Source organism: Lichenostomus cassidix, chromosome 20 (assembly GCF_008360975.1).
Source record: "Lichenostomus cassidix isolate B80296 chromosome 20, HeHo_3.0, whole genome shotgun sequence".
Lineage (NCBI taxonomy): Eukaryota > Metazoa > Chordata > Aves > Passeriformes > Meliphagidae > Lichenostomus > Lichenostomus cassidix.
The window spans coordinates 8291368-8311216 of NC_139500.1; the positions used below are offsets into that span (position 1 = coordinate 8291368).

The 19849-nt window shown below is 42.7% G+C and overlaps 1 protein-coding gene across 3 annotated transcripts in view; it reads right to left on the reverse strand.

Annotated features, from left to right (window-relative positions):
• The window catches only part of EYA2 (EYA transcriptional coactivator and phosphatase 2), an 84639-nt gene that overhangs the window by 5537 nt on the left and 59253 nt on the right, over positions 1-19849 (reverse strand). For all 3 annotated transcript variants that reach the window (XM_085078904.1, XM_085078903.1, XM_085078905.1), the window contains 6 exons: positions 19645-19772; positions 19079-19162; positions 7701-7790; positions 2185-2243; positions 1213-1373; positions 509-623 (listed from right to left, as the gene is read on the reverse strand). In XM_085078904.1, the coding sequence (XP_084935030.1) occupies positions 509-623; positions 1213-1373; positions 2185-2243; positions 7701-7790; positions 19079-19162; positions 19645-19772 (637 nt within the window). The remainder of the gene's footprint in view (positions 1-508; positions 624-1212; positions 1374-2184; positions 2244-7700; positions 7791-19078; positions 19163-19644; positions 19773-19849) is intronic.

A 19849-nucleotide genomic window follows, 5' to 3' on the forward strand; every position in this document is an offset into this window, starting at 1 on the left:
CAATGGGGGATTCTGTAGCCTTCCTCAGAGGAAGATAATGTGAGTACCAGAAATGTCTTTTGATCAGCTCAGTAGAATGAAAAAAAACATAAACCAAACTAACAGCAGTGATGCAGCCTTACTGCAAGCTTGCTAGGATCTATTTGGTAGGAATTCAAATATCATGTAGCAATGTCCATGCTGGGTGCTGTGAGTCAATGTGTTCAGGGACAGAAGGGTTCTGTCCTCCCTCTCCTCTTTAGTAAATCTGTTCACATGAAAATGGTGCCAGGGATGAGGGAGCCAAGGAAAGGCAAGGAAAAGGACTGTTCTGCTTTTGCTCAGTTCATCATCCCAAGCTCCCCCCACCCCTTGATAATTCAGCCTGGCAAACGTGCAGACTGGCCTCCCACAGGCTTGGCCAGCAAAGTCCTGTAAATGTGTCTCGATTTGTTTAGAGGGGGAAAAACAAGGGAAGCAAAGGAGCTCCTGGATGAAGCCCACAGGCAATTCTTTGAGCTGTTCTTACCGGGAATGTATCAAATTCAGTGCCTTCAGAGCATGTGTGAGCCAGAGATCAGTCAGCGCTTCCAGTTCTGCTCTCAACTGCAGCCAGGTTTCCCTCTTAGGAGCTCCTATTAAACCTGCAAGCAGGGAAAGTGTCTTTGCAGAAGCAGAGAATTGCATGGCTTTGTATGCACAATGCCAAAGGGCACCTGTCTGTGTTCTGAACTCTCCCACTGTCCCTGTCTTGGCCCTGGTCCCACTGCTTCCCTTTGTCCACTGGGGAGATGAAGGAACCCAGGGAATCCTGACATCAGGTATTGTTTTGGGGGAGTTCAAAACTAAATATGCTCTTTTTTTCCACCCAACACATCTGATCTCTGTCTGAAGGCTTTCTTGTATTACAATTTCTTGTTTTTAATTGTTAGCTTCCTTGCTAAATATTCTGGCAAATTGGAGAACGTTGCTTTCCTGCCAAATAAATTACAAAATAAAGCCCCACACTTGGACCTAAGCCTTTCTCAAACCACTAAACCAGGTATTTTAGTGTGTCTCCTGCAAATCCTGTACAGAACCACGTTTAAGGGTGACTACAGAGGCACTTGCACAGCTCACTGTGAAGCACCTGTACCAGGAGGCTCCCCACAGCTCCTCCAGAGATGTCCCTAGAGGGTCTCCAGTTTTCGGAAAGATGAAAGGCCTGCTGGCTGGCTGGCCAGTGGCACTTACCCCCCACATTGTTTTTGTAGGTGTTGTACATCTCTTTCACGCGGCGGTAGCGGAACGCCAATTTCCTCATCCAGTCGACTCCCCCGTGAACGCCAGAGCCCAGACACAGGTTTGCACTGGCAGTGGAACTGTGGAAGCCATCCGCAGAGAAGTTATACGTGCTGGGAAAGGGAGCAGGGGAGGGGAAAGGTCAGTGTAATTACAGCCTGCACAGTGCCAGCAGGGAGGGGAAACTATTGAGAAGAAATGTGGAGACAACTGGCAGCAGAGACACACAGAGGACACACTATACAGAGCTGAAGTTCATCTTCTTTGCACAATTACCAGCACAGATCTAAAAAAATGTTCTGTTCCTGCACCAATTTCTCAGAATAATCATCCATAAAACCACAGATTGCAAAGCTCTATATGAGTTCTGCACATTTCATTCTTGTCCCTTTACCATGACTGCAGACAACACTTTGGGGAAAGCACATGGAATTGTACAGAAGTTGTTTCTATGAACATGATGACCTAACTTACACAGGTAATAGAAATGTTTGGTGCAGTTTTGGTTCAAGTTTCTGCAAGAATCTGGCATGGCAAAGTCCAACTCCTCACTACTAAGCCCATTCTCTACAGACTGGACAGTGGGAAGGAAACCTTTCAGTCTGGTTTTGAAGCATTTTGGCCACAGCTGTGACAAATGTCTGGTCAAATCCTATCAGAAACTGTTGAGGTCTAACTGCAGTTCAACCTAATTTAGCTATATTTCCCAGAATGGTTCAAAGCTTAGCATAGTCAGGGCTTGACAGAAGGCACAATAAAATGAGAAAGAGGTCTCTGTACTTGTTTGTGCTTGATAAATGCAGACAGCATGGAGCCAGGGAGGGGACAGAGTGCACATTTGAGAATCACTGACCAGCCCCCTGCTATTTCCAAATGGCTGGGGACTGCCTGACCTGCAGCTTCCAGGCTTGGGAGATTCCATACCTTAGATCTTGACCATTATCATCTGATGATACATCATCAATGTGGATCTGGTCACAGTCCTGAGAGGTATATGAAAAAAAAAGACAGTGGTAAGTAGATGTTGTGGAAAAAATTTGAAATAATGTAATGCAAAATTACTTTAAGTGTAATATTAAGGAGATAAAATCTTACATATTGCTAGTATTGTTGTCTAGCCAGTTAATTGTTAGCAACAAGTACCACGTAGCACTTGCACAAAATATGAATGGACAAAGACTGTGTGTGTGAGATCTGCTGTTATCTGAGGGCACAAGAGCTCTTGAATAACACAGTAAGTGGAACACCTTCCTATGCAGACAGGAGGGAGAGAGATGCTTGTGTTTTAGCCAGGAAAGCTGTGGTTTTTTTCTACTCTATATGCATGATAAGGCAGAGTCTTGGCAGCCTTTCCCCCTGTGAGACTACTGCTTGGGACAGGAGGTGTATACCCACACAATTACATGGGGGAAGATCTGTCCCAAAGACAGGCTTGTCCTGCCCATGTTTTCCCAGTTTGTTCTGAGGGGGCTGAGCTTCCTTTGATGTGCAGGGAAGCTGGACTGAAGCACTGAAGGCAACACTCTTTCACTGCCCCAGCCACGGACAGAGCTGAGGGATAATGTGTGTCAGTAAAGAGGAAATCTGTGCACAGGAAATTTAACCAGAATACACACTTGGAGCTCAACCTGAATGAAGTATGCTCTAGATCTTATCTTCCAAAATTCTTCGTTGTTTGAATGGCGGAGGCCCTGCCTCAAAAATGCGAGAAATGTTATTCCTTTGGTTTCTTTCCCAGCCTCAGCACTAAGATTAGGAAGAGGAAAATCAGGAAGCTTCCCTCACAACCTTAATTCTCCTTTCACCATAAGCCTTGCAGATGAGAAGAGAATGGAAAGGCTGCAAGCTGATGAACACTATCTCTTGTTTTGGCTGATTTTTCAACAGAGGTTGAAAGCTGTGACATTTGGTACCACAGGATACTGAGTCTGAAGTCAGAACAACTGCAGCTGACCGAGGTGCAGTAATTCTTCACCACTTCATTGTTCTGTTAACCACTGAAATTGTTTTACCTTCCTTATACAACTGAGTCTGATGAATTACTTTAAACTAGCCCCTTTCAAAAAATAAAGAAAACCCCAAACAAGTAACCAAACTTGCTATCAAAGACAAAACATGACAGACAGTTCTTGTCCATAATGAGATTTTCTCATTTTTGGGAATTATCTAAAAGACACATAATTCCACCCTGTTCTCATCTCATCAGCCCTCTTATCAACCCATCACTGGAGTGTATATTGCTGTATCTAATTGGAGCCAAGCAGCTGAACAGCAGATCTCTGCTGGCACCTCTCTCTGTCCTCCAACCCCACTATTTTTTAAGCCCTCCTCCCAATAGCTGCTGCACACCACGCTGGGGTAACATTGATTCAGCCCACTCCACTTCAGCTGTATGATGTGGGGCATTAAGTCAGGGGAAAGGCATTTGTGGAGGGATCTGTTTTTCTCATTTGTGAATGGATTGTTCTGTACACTGAAGTGTGACAACAGTAGCTATCACGTTTCTAGCTCCATAAAATACCCTGACACTCGGTGAGACACTACCTCATAGCACCGGCTGCGCCTCTCGTGTTACTGGGGAACTGCTGCAGCCACAGTGTGCACCATGCTTTACCACTTGGGTACAAGACTAATTTTTCATCCTTGCACAACCTCCTTGAAAGCTCAGTGAACAGGGAAACAAAGCTGGGTATCTGGGCTGCTGAAAAGGCAGAGATGGTTTGTATGGAGGGAAGGCTGTGAGGGGGACATGGCCCAGGTTTCACATCTGCTGATGTTTAAGCTGATAGTTTGGGGTCTCTGGGTGTGTGATGTGTGTCAGCCTGTGACTGAGGCAAACATGTAAGAACTCAGTCAGCCCTTGCAGCTGTGGGCACTGATCTGGTTTTACTCTTGGGGTATTTCTGGGTGCTACACAACCTGTCTCCAGGTGGGAGCAGATCCTTGCACCCACATGTAAAGGAGCCTGAACTACTTGAAATAGCATTGCTGGTTTGGAGAAATCCTCTGCTGCCTCCTTGTGAAATACAGGGCTCCTGAGGAGCTCCTTCTGTTACCACTGCCATTCCCTCTGAATACTGTCCAGGTATGTCTCTTGCAGGTCTGAAAACAACCTACAAATTCCCACATAGCCTACCTGCAGACCAGGACTGGGCTAGAGATTTTTAAACGTCTCATGGTTTCACTGATCAATGGAGCTTGCACTCCTCACCAGGTGGGGGTTAACAGTTCCCAGAAAACAAAACCTCCAGGGATTGCTCTGAAAGGCAGCAACTTGTACATACACTAATCCCCTTGTTTGTTAACTCCTCATTCCCTTGTCAGTCCTCCTGTGCTTAATACCTGTTTTCTAGTGTTTTAGACAATAATATCTCCAGAGGGATTGGGGGTGGAAGGTGCTGTTCTTTAGCCAGCATTGTATTGTGAACAAAAGGCATCTTGGAAAAAAAGCACAACCTTGGAAAGCCCAGCTTGTATTTTAAATTCATTGTGATTTTTAACCTTGGCTAAGTTCTTCCCAGTTTCACAAAAGGGGAGCAGAGAGCGAGAGTTAACTCCTGTCAGGTGAATATTTGCTGATACATTCTGAGCATGATCAGAGCCCTTTGTGCACAACACTTTACATGGCTCACACTTGCAGACTGCAGGAATTTCATCTCCCTGTAAGACTTAACTTGCTGACAGAGAATCCCTTTCTGTAAAAAAGGCTGAAATTTTTTAGTAGGAGTCTAAGACTTCTCCAGTCACCCACCTGCCCTGGGGACCAGTGATCAGCCTCCTTCCAAACAACTACCCTGTGGCTTGGGATGAATCATTTGGAACCTGGCCTGTCTATGGACTGCAGCACTAAGAGAGGATGGGCTGAAGCATGATGAATAGAACCATCTGGATGGATCTGCTGGTTCATCTTTGCACACATCCATGATTCCCACTCCCAAGCACTGCCAAAATGCATTCAGCTAATGCATGCAGAAAACAGCTACCTGAATCCCTTCTGGGTAGATCCTAAGAAAAGATAAGCTCTGGCTAATGGGAGTTTCAGATTTTTTTTTTTTTTTTTTTAACAGAAAAAAGGAAGCATTCTAGGTCAGACTCTGAAGCCAGTTTTTTGCTAGGATGTGATATCACATCCTCACCAGACTAAGGAGGATCACACCAATGCCACCAAGGACTGTGCAAACCTTGCTGTATCTATGGACAAATGTTTTGTCCTCATCAGGCACTTCTTGGGAATGCTTCAAAAGGGCTTTGCACCCTGGCAGCACCTCCTCCTTTGCACAACACCGAAAACTGCAGTCAGCAGAATAAACCATTCCCCTGTGCTAAAGCAAGATATTGATTTCCTTGTCCAATCTGCCTCTCTGGAAGGAGTATTTCCTCCACTTCTCTCCCTGGTTCCACTGTCAGGCCTGAGGCCAGCCATGCTCTGGTTAGCCCAGTCTGCTGGTCACCCCCCAAAATGTCTGAACTTGCCTATGGATTGGTGCCAGAGAAATGTTTCGCTGTTTTTAGCATCATCTGGTAAGAGAACTCTTGCTTTGGTTTCAAAAGAGCAACCACCTTGCTGCTGTCCCAGCTGCAGCCTCTTGCACTGAGCCCCAGTACAGAAGGTGCTCAGAAATGGTTTCAGCCCTCTGCAGTTTTAGCTCATTTTGTCTTGTACAGGCCAGTGTTGCACCACATGATGGTGCTAATGTATATGGTAATGCCTGTGGGTCTGTTTCTGTGCTGTTTTTTGCCAATTCTTTTTTTCCTTTTTAAGAATGTCATTCACTACATTTTTAAGCCTAGGACTCAGTGCTGTATGATCCTTAAATATCACTCTGTGAACACACAAAGCTGACTTTTATTTATCATCCTAAATGAAGGAGTAGGGTGAGTAACTCTGGATGACTCTGTCACTGCAAATTCTTTCAAAGTGACATGGCTTTTTTGGAAAGTAAAATTCTGTAAGGAACATTTACTTTTCTTGAATTCTCCATCATCCCTCAATTTTTCATTGAAAAAGCTCAGCTAAAACCAAACCATCAGTGCCCAAAGCTGCTACTCACTGATAAATGTGTATAATTTGACTAAGGCCAGACAATTTGCTGCTTCATTTAAAGTTTAAGAGTAGTAAGTGAAAAAAGGAGAAAAGTTATTTTAAAACTGGTAGTTCTTGCAAAAGTCTGGAAACACAGAGGGGTTTTGGAGGGCTGCTTTGTGCAGGACATGGAGCTTTGTTACATCACATACTGAGATCTGATGGGTGAAAGGTGATGGTTCTGTAGTAAATATTATCACTACTTATATAGAGCCTTGGGCTACCAAAAAGGAGCTCTTTTTTTTTTTCCCTAAGACAAGGATTTTTTTTACTTTTTGTACTTTCTGTGCCCTCATCACAAACTCGCTCTCTGAAACAAGTTAAAAGAGGAAAAATCTGTCAGTTCAGGTGCCTGTCTTTGAAAGGAAATAAAAATTCTCAGCAAGTGAAAGCTCAAGACTGCAAGGAGCCAGGTGGCAGGAAAGGTTGCACCTCCCCTGACACAGGGGACCACAGTGCAGTTAAGCAGTGAAGGAACCAGAAATTCCTGCTGAACTCCTCAGGCACAGAAAAACTTCTCTTCTTTCATCTGGCACAGAAACAAATTCTTCCTTTTTCAAGTGAAGAAAAAGAAAAAAAAAAAGGCCATACAAGCCTGATCAGGGATGCCAGGCTTTTTTCCTCCAAATGCCTCCAAGCAGAGCTGTGATGCCAAGGCACCCACAGCACAAGCCCTCCCCTTACTCACTCTCTACATGATCCATTCAGACTGTGTGTCCTGATTGCAAATGCCAACAAATTTTCATCATTGCTGTACAGCTGCTTCTCAGCTGCTGACAGAATTCTGCTAGCATCACATTGCTTGAATTTTACCACATACTCAAAAGGATTTTTGTTTTGTGTAAGAGAGAGTCAGGTCTGACCATGCCACAAGCAGGAAGGATTCTTCCTTCTTGGTCTTTATGTTGAAACTCTCACAGTTTCATCCTGCAGTATTCCTGAGCTTGAGCAGACCTCCTGCTCTGTCTGGGTGTGCAACAGAGATTCCTCAAGAACAGAGGAACATTTCTAAAACCTCTGCATTGGCTCTCAGCTAATTGCCACCTGCCCCCATAGGAGCTATGGTAATTTAGGTTAACAAAATTATTAAATAGCAAATTTCAGGAGAAGCAGGAGCAATGTCCTCATTATTACATTTCATAAACATGCAAAAAGCCATTGTTAACTGTGTATTTAGAAAAAATTCCCAAACAGAATGGAGGAGTCAAAGCGACACAGTGAGGATGCTTCCAGTAAGCTACCTAAGGTCCATTTCTTTGGGGTCAAAAATAAAAAGTTTCTTGGCCAAAACCTCAAGTTTGTAGACCACATGCAAATGACAAGAGAGAGCTGTTAAATAAAATAAGCAGTTACATACCTCCAGGTCATTAAAGAACAGATGAGTATCTGCAAGGTTGAAGATCATTTCTTCCATCATGAGACCTATCCGCACAGACGTTGTAGTGTCCTGTTGGGGCAAAAGCAGGTCTTTTCCATTAATCTTTTTCTTTTTTTGTTGGGGGTGGGGAGATGTGGGAGATCTTAAACCAAACACAGGATCTACACGTTATTATTTCTGAAGATACATTTATTAAAGTAAGTGTATTTCCCCATGTGGATCTTAACATTAACAGGATTTTCCCATCCTTTCCTTTGCTCTCCTAGATAAACAGATTCTATTCTTTGAAGGATGTCTATGACTCACCCTGACCACTAACATCCCAAACACTTCAGATGATATAAAGATGCTCTAAACACCAGAAACTATGTAAGAATTGCTTCAGCAGGTTAGACAAAAAAATTGATTTCCAATAGCATTGTCAGTGAATGGTTTGGGGATAGTGAGCACCAACAGGGCATGCAGAGGGTGATTCTTTCCTGACTTGTCCTTCAAACCACCCATTCCATCCCCACTGAAGCTGCCTACTTATTTAAGCTCATCAACAGAGTTAAAACAGCCCCATGCTAGCAGAGCCTCAACTGCAGCCCCAATGGCAGTTACACCCAAATAACTACATCGCTTTAAAAAAAACCCCAAATAAATAAATAAATAAATACAATAATAAAAAAGACAAGATAAGACACAGCACATGAAAATTCAGGACAGGTTTATTTGTCACTCCAGCTCATGTTGAAAATGGCAGTGCACCCAATCCTCCTGACTGTACCCATTTGCTCACTCTGATTTTCCTGTCCCAGCAGCTCCCAGCCCAGCCACCTGTAGGTCTGACTTGGCCCTTCCCAGGAGGGTCCCAAACTGCTTCCTGAAAGGGAAGGACATGATGCAGAACCTCTGGCTGCCTGCAGCCTTTTTACACTACTCTTTTTTAATGACTGAATATAAAGATGAAGGTGCCAGCAGCTCTAAAACTGCTTCTGCACCTTCTTAAGCAGATCTGAACTTTCTCACTCACAGATCTTGCTCCCACCAACATCAGTGACAAAACCTCTAGTGAGTTCCCCAGAGCAGGATGATTCTACCTGCAGCTCTACTTAAGTGTGTTAATTCTAAAAAATTAATGTTTTTCCCACCTGAGACACCACTGATCCTGTGAAAGGGCTGTCACTTCACTTCATTGCCTCACCAAGTCAGCAAGTCAACCACCCCTCCTGCCCCCAAACAACTGACCTTGCTCCTAAACCCACAGCAAGAGCACAGAAACACACTGATGCAAACAAGGTAACCAGCACTACATCTTCTTATCCATTAAGTACTTAAAAAACACAAGCAAAAATAATCTGTATTTAATTTGATAAACAGTAATAGCTCAAAAGCATTGTGCCTGTTCAAATTAAACACCAGCAGACAACTTGGAAAAAACTCATATTCCCACAACAGATTTTTTTTTTTTGGCTAATTCATCTTCAATAGGTCAGAGATCTCTCATCTTAACGTATAAATCTGCCTTGCTTTAGCATGGTGTGTGACTTCAATAGAGGAAAACCACCCACTTAAAAGTAGTCTCTAATTTTCTGCAGATTTCTGAGGAGGGCTGTTATTGTATGACAGGACAGTAATGAATTGGCTGAGGAGCTCTAGCAGGGAGCAGAATGTTGGGAGGGTGAGTACATCTCAATCAACCTTTGTGGCAGATGCTGTTGACATGGATGGTGTACGACACACTAAGCTAATTACTACGCATTCTTAGTGAAGTTCTCTTTAATTAGAGCAGGATGGCTGTGGTTTTAGCCATGTGTGTGACTCACAAGCACTGTGCCCATTAAAGAGAAGCTCTGTCACTCACGTTAAAACATGCTTGCTGCTGTCCCAGAAACAAGGGCACTGTCTCTGGGCAAAAAGTAAAAATGTCAACAGACTTGCCCTGAACATGTTCTAATTTTAAGCCCCAAACCTGCTCCCCTGATGAGGCACAGGGACACAGGCCCAATCAGGCCATTTGACTGTGGCCCCACAGGAGCAGCACTGAATCAAATTTTACTACCCAGGTGTAGTTACACGGGGGAACTGTTTTGAAGAAAATATGCTGCTAGGAAGAAATTATTTTGTAAAATAGTTTTTAATGAAGCAATTTATTTTTATACATTTCAAGGATCATTAGCCCTAAAAACTCTTTCAGGAAATCTCATTGGTTGGTATCTGTCATTTATCCTCTAAGTTTTGGTTTAGCTTTATTGGTATTAATCACTAATGGGGAGTAGGAAATATTTCCACAGTGTATGAAGTTACCTTCTCTTAAACTAAACAATACGGAAACTAAACTGTAGACGAGAGGGGGGAAAAAAAAATCTTTCTCTCGAGGTACAGAATATGATGGAATGAAAACAAAACAGAAAAATGCACTTTACCACCCAGAGGGGAAGTTGTTTGGGGAAATGATTTGGCATCACTGCTTCCACAGTATGGACATTTCCTCCACAGCAAGGCACACTTCCAAGTCTTAAAGAGGCTGATAAAGTTGTAAGGCCAACCAGCACTCAGGGTATGACAGAGGTGTCTAGAGGCATGAGGCCAGAGTTCCTCCAGCAGTCATTTATTTGCATAACTGTAACATGTAGAAGCACTAGTCCCAGACCTGAACCTCACTGTGCCACAGGTTGTACCCAACCCGAGGAAAGACACAGCTGCTCCAGCTGTCAATTCAAGTATGAACAAACAGGAAAATCAGGCTGACAGGAAAGCATCAAAATGAGAGAGGTATATCCAAATTCTCTGTACTGTCTGTAAATAATCTGAAAGAGGATTTTATGAAATCTGTTTGAAGATGTTTCTGTAGTGCTCTTCCTAGGCACAGAAATCCTGTGCCACTAAAGGACATCTTCGTCCTGCCAGTGGTGCCCTGGTGTACTATTGGCATCTATATTTGAGCAGTGTGAGTTCAGCAGAGCAATGTAAAGTTACCAATGATCCCTGCTAGCATGTCCTCCTGCAGGGAAAGTGTGCCCAGGAGCCCTGGGAACAAGCTTCCTGACTAACAGATCCAGCCAAGGTTTCCTGATGCATGTGAAGCCCGAGGACTACAGACAGCTTGAAATCAAATCTCCTCCAGGAACCATTTTTCACAGAGAAAACAGATTAATCTAAAAACTCAACCCTCAGTGCTTGTTTAGTAACTTTAGAAGAGCGAGGTCCTCCCTCTGCTAATCTACGAGTCATGCTTTCACAAACAAGGACAATGAGAAGCAGGGGTGGAAAACAGGCAATAAACTCCTTTTGTAAATAAAACTTCCACGGTGTATCCCCATATGCCTCACCTCTGCCATGCTCCAATGGTGGAGTTTCCTTCAGGGTCAAAATTAAACAGCCCCACAAATTACTTTTAGAGCAAACCTCTGGTGCTCAGACAGGGCAGTCCAAGTATTCCTGATCCTCCTCTGCACAGCCTGAACGGCTTCTTCCCATGGCTGGGGAAGACAATCACCAGGAGAGATGTGGTCATTCTAAATTCTTTATTCCTCAACACACCCTTGACTCCCACTTTTAAAGAACAGGAGTTGCAGTTTTACAGCTCCCACTTCTCCCTAGGGCACATCTTGAGGGAACTGAGAGGAAAAAAGCTCCCATTCCCTGCTACTCCTTCATAAACAAATCACAACATACAAAAGAGCAAGTCCTTTGTCCACATTTCTGATCAAAGATGTTTTCCCTGAAGAGCATCCTTGGACATGACTCTGCTGTTTCTGTCACCTCTGAGACTTTCAGCTCAGGTGTGATGGGTTGTTGCACACTGCTGGCAATGGCCACATCTTGTGAGCAAGGGAACTTCCACTGTAAGTGAGGCACTGCCAGCTCCATATCCACTTGTTTTGGGGTAATTTTGCTGCCTGCTCAGCACAGTCCTACTAGAGGAAAACATGGGCAGCAGAAGCCTGTGGAACGTTTCTTAAAGGAGACAAAAGTATCCATCCACTCAGCAAGAAACACATTTTCTTTCATAACCCAATGGCACAAGCTGACACATTTGCTGCCAATTTGCTTTCAGTTTGGCCAGTGGAATGCACTGTTTCTAACCCTTGAACTAACCCTGTACAGTTGAAGTTAACTGTGTTTTAAAAATTACAACTTGAGCTCACTTACGTCCTCTGAGCTAGCAACATCTTGCCTAAAATTAATTTCTGCTTCTGTTTTCATTTTGACCCCTCATTTCCACTAGTAACATCACAGAAGAATGCTGAAAGGACCTTGTTGAACAGCTTTCCATTTGTCTTAAAGACAATTTCCATGAAAACTGGAGGTGATCAAAGAGTAAATATTTCCCTATGACAGCAGTGGGGAGGTAGATCTGCTCACACCACGTGAAACTCCCACTAGTTTGTATTTTAGCAGAGCAAAGGGAATGCAGAATGTGCATGTACACCCAAATTGGCTTTAAGCTACCAAATGTGGGTACAAACAGCTCCCAGGATGCTGCAACACACACTGTGTTGGTCCCCAGACCCTTTCCCAGGGGCTGACCTGCACAGAAGCCTGCACTGCTGTACCTTCCCTGCTAAAGGTACTGGCACCATCCCCACAGAAGCCCTTGTGCATTGAGCCAAACTCAAACTGCACCTCCAGCATCCTCCCAAAAGGCTCTGATTTAAAACCACCTTCCCACCAACCTCCTGGAACACGGCGATTGATTCTTTCATACACTGCTTACACTTGCCCTAGAATATGCATTAAAAAGGCATGTGTTTGTTAACACCTGCAACTAATCCAAGCTGCATGGCCACAGCCAGCTCTCCCCCCTTGTGCACTGCAATTCTGAAAGGAAGAGGGAAGCAGACTTATCTCTGGCAATCTCTCAAGTGCAAGTCACTCTTGCCTCCAATCCTGGATCCAAAGCCCTTTCCAAGCCTCTGCCTTGCAGGTACCCTGTTCAGACTTGCAGGCCATTAGCAAAGGGGCAAAGCTGGCTCCTTTGAGGCAGATAACAAATCTGCTTGCTGTCTGACTCTGCTTCTCTTCAGCAACGTGACAATTAACTCGACATTCGAATTGTTAGGACAAAGTCATTCTGAGAGTAGATCTTGGATTCAGACACCATCACCTCCCTTAAAAAACCCACCAAAAGAAAGCCCTAGCATTTAAAACTAATCAGTCCTTTCAAATCCCTGCCAAATACCTGTTTATGCCGTGAGCAAATAATTACTTTTCTACAAGGAAGAAAGTATTAATTAAGAGTATTCATCAGACTCCTATTCTATAGGGTTTATCTGCCACAGGTGTCAGCCAGAGGTGAGCGACGGATTAGGATACAATCAAGGGCCTTCCAAGTTAAATCTCCTCCTTGTGGTTGTCTGTTAATAACGAAGTTGTCACCAAAAGAAAGAATTTAATAGTTTTAATTGGGTTTAATTACTTGGAAACGCCGGGAAAATGGACTAGCTTGGTTTTAGAAGTAAAAAAAAAATAAAAAAAAAGAAAAGAAAAAGATACAAATACCAGGGCCACATGTTTGAACAAAAAAAGTCTGTGAGAATAATCATCCTTTCATTGTAACATTTTATACCTTGATCAAAATTTGAGACATGAAAAAGACTTTCCCATAATAATGGGAAATTAACCATTTGTATGAGTTCTAGTTCAAGTAAATCCAGGGCTTTCTTAGGAAGAAACCACATTTCACTCTTTTACTAACTAGACCTAAGTAGCTCAGCTTGCAATTTTATCTATTTAGCAACACAGGCTACAGCCAGACTGAGCCTCTCAGAGCTTTCCCAGTGAGAATGGGCACTTGTGAGAAAAGTTGTTTAAAGTAATGAAAGTAGTTCAGGAACTAAAACCCACTTTAGAAGTGATTTACTTAAAGGACTACACTTCAGACTTTTTTACAAAGGATCATCCCTTTTCAAACAGAATCCCTCAGTTTTTCAGGGTCCAAACTTTTCCCCACCAAAATAAAGACATTGCTTACCTAAACATTGGTACACCCAGGTTTATTAGACAATCTACTGAATTTAAACAAAGAGTCTCAACAGATAGCACAGTGTGACCTTGTGAGAAGTCCATGATAGGTAGAGAGCAAATATAACTGAATCCCTTTTCTCCAGACACCTTTTCATACCCACCCTTACTGTGATTTAAGGGGTGCTTCAAATGCTTACTGCTCACTGAAGGACTCCTTTTACTGTCATGCATCTCATCACATATGGTTGGAAATCATTCCAATGTGCAAATGGGCACATAGGTCACTAAATCCTCACATTTACATGCCCACAGAGGCTGAAAAGGCTCTCCTCCCTCTTGAAATGAACTATGCTTAGGGACAGTAATGCCCTCACTCATTTATCCAGTGTCTGAACCCATAAAGTCTGAAGTAGATTCCAGTCCTGTGGGACTACTGTACCTAAATACAAGTTAAAAGCTGGGCCATGAAGCTTGAGGATAAATGGGAATTATTTTTATTTAGTAATACAAAAGGACCAAAAACCTACAAATAATTTATTTTTACTAAGCATGGCATGCATTTCAGAAAAGGGAGTGGAATTTAAAACAAATTAATCTTAATTTCCTTCCCCTGAACACAGGAAAGTCACTGTATTTCTGTATGAAAGCCCTTGATAGCCCTGTGAAAAATACAAAACTTCTGGAAAGCTTGGTGGAAACACATCATGGAGCATAACCCTCAGCCCAATGACATATTCTGCACATGCAGCTTCCTAAAACAAGCCATGTCCCTTTGTTTTTTAAACATCTCCCCTTAAAATTCCAGTCCTGATTCAGCAATACTGGAATGCAGGTTCCCTTTCCTCATGCTTGTTTAATAACCAAGCATTGTTTCTGACATATATTTTATGTCCAAAATAATCCTTTAATAGTTCCAAATGCCACATGTGCACTTTTCTCAGAACCCTCCTGCTCTCCTAAGCTCCAGGACAAGAGGTTACGTCCACATGGGCTCAGAGCATCTCCTGTGTCCACCTCCAACCTGCTGGGGATCTGCTTTTGCTGTTCTGCTGCTGCTTCTCATCAGCCAGGACAGATGATAAACACAGATGTCTGCTCCCGAAATACACATTTGAAATAATCAAATAGCTGGAATTATTTACTCCCTCCTCTCCAATAACGAACTAAATAATTGATATAGCAGCGTGTCTAAAGTAACAGACTTCTTTATTACCTGCAGTGATTGAATGCTTTTTTAATTTAACTTAAAAAGGCATTAAACACAAGGTTTAGCCTCCAGTGGGTAAAAAAATCTCCAACTTCCTCAGAAAATCCTTTCCAAATTGTATTCATCTTGACTTAATCCATGATCTACTGAGTGAATTAGGCTCTATTTGTTTTGAAAATCTATTTTATGGAGTTCCAAGGACTGTGTTTTCCTTAGGAAGGGCTTATTCTGCCTTTCTGACCAGGATGCCTGCTAGCAGCCCTCAGCATAGGCCTCTGCAGGTTTTTAACGTCCCAAGGTGCCCCACACATATGACTAACAAAATGTAAATAAACACAGCTGAGCCAGTAAGAAATTGGAAGGTTTTCTCATTAAAGAAGTAAAATAAACAGATGTCCTTAAGCACTTTGGCTCATGTTTGTCAAAGGAATGGAAAAGTCTCAGATGTTTGAACAGCAGTCATGATATAAGGCCACATCTCAAGCTAGAAAAGAAGAAAAAAAAGCGATGCCCTGGCACTTAGAATTAACTAATAGTTCTCCAGGGAGGCCGCTTTTGATTTGAACCTTAGCAACTTCTACAAATAGTTTTTAACAGCCCAGCAATAAAATGGGGTTTTATTCCTTCTCAGTTTGTAAAGTAGTAAAGGACAGACGCAGCCATTAGGAGCATGAATCACCAGCAGATTTGATTAAATCCCCATGGTGTTTCAATCAGGTCCTGGCTTTAGGGTCCTGTGAGAGAACAAAGCAGGGGAAAGCTCAAGCTACTTGAAGCATTCAGTGAAAGCAGGGAAGAAAAAAAAATCAAAAATCAAACCCAGGGTTTTACAAGGATCCCAGGTAGAGCCAAGAAGGAACTTTTCAATGATTTTTTTTTTTAATTGGAAATTATAATTAATTTAAAGGAAAACTTTTTATAAGAATATATAACAGTCAGTGAAACTTTTGAGGAATAAGATTTCTTAGATCCCCAACATCCTTTCTGGTGAGAACAAGACAGTCCAGTTCACAGCCAGCATGCAGCAGCTATGACATTTGTTTCAACACTTGAAAATCCTGTTTATGTCCTGTCCTCCACTGGGCCAAGCAGAAACTTGTGCTCCTCTCTCCTAAAAGTCCTGAGTTCCTGCTATATGGAACAAGGCTGCAAAGATCCCTGTCAGGGAAAGGGGAATAGACTCATGATTTTTTCAGCACAGGAGTGCATGCAATCTCTTCATATTGTTTCTGAATTTCTACCTCCAAAAGAGTCTTTCTGTGCTCACCTTGCTGTGTCAGACAGTCTTGACTTTCACCCAACTCCTGTGAAAGCCCAGCAGCCCTGTTATGGGTTTTTAGCTGTTTTTCCCCACTATGTTCAGTCAGTGATTTGGGGGACAGATCTTTGCTGACATGGTAAGGACTCCAGCCATCTCCCCCTGGAACAGCAGCGCTGTTACACATGCCTGAGGGATTCAGAAGGCTGGATGGACACTACAACAACCCACAAGGGTCTGCATCTGCTGGGGTCTGTAGGCACATGGCAAATATTCTGCACCCATACAGTGATCAGAACCCTGCAGAACAGGTTTTATAAACCCTACTGAACATAATACCCAGGGTTAGCTGCCTCTGCAGATTTTGGAGGCGTTGCCTTTTATGGCACAGACATTAAGACCAAGTGTCTGATGACTGTGCAATCCATGGGCTACAGCAAAGAGTTTGGGAAGAGAGGACAAAAAAGGAGCAGGCTGGGCTATTCATTCACGCTTCAATCTTCAGTAAATTTTGAGTTTTAACTGCTATTGATGCTGTGGGCAAGGTATTTCCTAAACACCTGACATTATCTCTCAGTGCCCTGAGGAGGCCATACCTATGGCAAGAAACACAGAGAAAACAAAGAGAACTTTCACATCAACTCAGGTCAGAAAAGAGGCATTACCCATTATTAAGAAGATTCTTCTGTGACTTCTTTTTCTTCCCTTTTTTTCATTTTTCCCCTCATTTTTTGGACAGCTCCCTGCTGCTGCCATTGCCAAGACGGGGCAACACACACAACCAGGTGAGATTTTGTAGCTAAAGACCACAGGAGGTTAGATCCAAATCTCTGAAGCTGTGGTTGGTGTTCCTCCTCCTATCTTTCCAGAAAAATCACCCCAGAAAGAGGTGCTATACTTCAGCTTGAAAAACTGTACAGACTAATTCTTTGAGCACCTGCAGCTCCACCAGTGCAACAGACAGGATGATAGAGGGACATAAATTCTAGCCTGGGGAATGGTCAGGATGATATAAACTGATACCTTTTCTGGAGGAAGACATAGTGAACCAAGATCTCCATGAGTGAGATTTAATTATAAGCATATGCATGTCTAATTACAGGCATGTGAATCGTTTATGGAGAAGGTCTGTTTTGATACTTAATTTACTTGGGGATTAACACTTCCCATGCTAGTGCAGTAAGAGATTCTGAAGCTATTAACCTCTGGCTGCTTCAATTGTACTTGATAGTTTTGTATTGTGCTACTTTTAACAGTTCCCAGGACAGCCTGGCTGAGTGAGCTGTATTTCCCTCTTGGTTTAGGAGCTGTATTTCCCTCTGTTCCAAAGCCCACCAAAGCCTATGGTTGTCTTTGGATCAACCCACCAGCCTATAATACTTTTATAACACAACCATTTCCCTTATAGGAGAGCCCTGAGGAATTCAATACTGATGAAACAAATGAACTGCAAAGAAAAAAGTCCTAGAGAAGTTTCTCAAGGAACCTGCTGTAACTTAATAGAAAAGGTGATTCATGCTTTCAAAAAAAAAATCCCTGTTTATATAATTCTTTCAATTAAGATAAGGGACACAGGCAACAGAAGCCCCCACACTGCAGATTCCAACTCTACACCCTCTAAACATGTGCAGGAGGCAGCAGGTGAAGGCATCTGCTTCAGAGGTTCTATGCTAGGACAAAGTCAGCCCAGTAAGGGAATTCTCCACGTGAATACAGCACCCCTACCCCAGGCCAAGCTTCATCACAGAGCAGATCTGCAGAGCCTAAGTTTGTTTCCTGATCCTGCCTAATTCCTTCTGGTGTTTGCAGGCAGCAGGTTTGAGCTTACACATGTACACCTCGTTCATTATGTTCTCTGGCAAAAGTAACCACTTCAATTACCTTCTACAACAGGGGTCTGAATAAATCCCTGCTTGGAAACACGTGCTTGGTTTTCAGAGGGTGCTGTTAGAAGTGTTAGCAGCATTCCAAGTGCTGCAGTAGACTTCCACACCACAAACACCATTTTATATCCTTTACAACTGTGCACATCTAACAGTGAACAATAAATCTATCTTACTAATTACACATTCAGCTTGTTATAACCATCGTAAAAAAGTACAGCTGGTAAAGCCATGAAATGATGTCAAATAATATTTCTGCTTTCTAGAGAGAAGCTGGGTTATTTTCCAGTCTCCTGATGAAGCTGAGTGCTCAAAGCCATGTGTGGAAACAGCTGCCAACTAGGTCATCCACCTTTAATTAGGCATTGATATTGTCTTTTTTCTTACCCATTTAAAAGTGCTTGACATTCTGTAATTCAAAGTGACTTAGGTGTTTATCATAAAAAGCTGCCTTAGGAAGAAACTGAAGCACATGGTACTATATCCAAAAGCCAGCATTTTCTCCTTAGCAGCCAAGTTCAGCCACAGAGTTACCTAAAAAACCAGAATTGCCTGTATTTCAAAGAGGGTATCTGAAGTATGGGTAGCCAGATGTGCTTTTGAAACCCCCTTAGAAATGTGAGCTTCAGCAGCTATGTGGGAAGCACAGCTCTTCATGGCAACCTAGACTAACAAACACAAAATCTCTCTTAAAAAGGTGTCTGAGATTCATAAGAAATCACTGGTCTAACAAAAAAAGTGTTTCCTGATTCAGGCTGGAGTTAATGCTGTCTGGCTGCTGGAGGCTCTTTCCTGCACAAGGCAGACACTGAAAGAACATCCCAGCAAGCAGCAGCTGAACAACACAAGCTTTGGAAAAACAAGGGGACTTGCAACATGAAAGGGAGGTAAATTAAATTTTCACATGTTCGGAGGAAATACCACAGGACACAGTTATACAAATATGTCTGAATAAAACGGGCAGCATCTGCCTGAAAAGCTGTCTCATTAGCTGCCCCCACAGTTCCCGACACAATTTGGCTGGACAAGCAGTAATGCTAAAAAAATTAAATTTTACCTTCCCATATCTGGATGCAAAGGTTCCCGTGAGTAAGGAGTGAAAAATAATTATCGTCTCATCCAAATCCCACACAAACACACGCTGTGATGACAGATGGGGTGGAAAAAAGAAATATAGTTACATATTAAGCAATTGCAAGAACAGGTTCAGTCAGGAAATATGTCCTGTTGGACTAGAGATTTTTAAGATCTCAAGCCATTTGGAACACTGACTGTAGATGTTTTGTGAAAGAGGCAAAACGAAACATCAGGAATTTTGGAACTGTGTGTGTGCTGGCCATCCCAAGAGCCTGGTCTCCTAACAACCACAGAAATCCCCTGTTGCCTATCAAATCAGGGGAACAAAACATCAGACTTACAAAAAGCCCAAAGGAAAAAAAGAAGTGTACATATGAAGAACAGTTTGAGATGTTGATAACACAGAAATTGAGCAATTGTTTTGACTACACATGTCTGCAGGTTCCAGTTGTGTTACTAATTTTCTTCTGTCTCTGGGATTTGCTAACAGAGGCAACTGTTCATCTTTGCTGGATTTACCAAAGGAATATAAATGAAGGTTATTACCTCAATCTCACTGTCAGCAGTAGGGGAAGTATCGTTGCTTCTTTTTGACCGTGCTCGCACCTTGCCATCTGACCCTCTGTGATGTCTGTCTGTTTCTACATCTTTTGCTGGTGTTGTTGAATATTCCCCTATTAGGAACAGAAATTCTGTTATAAACTTAAATTTTGCAACATGTCATTATAATTAAAGCATGAAACCTTTTAAT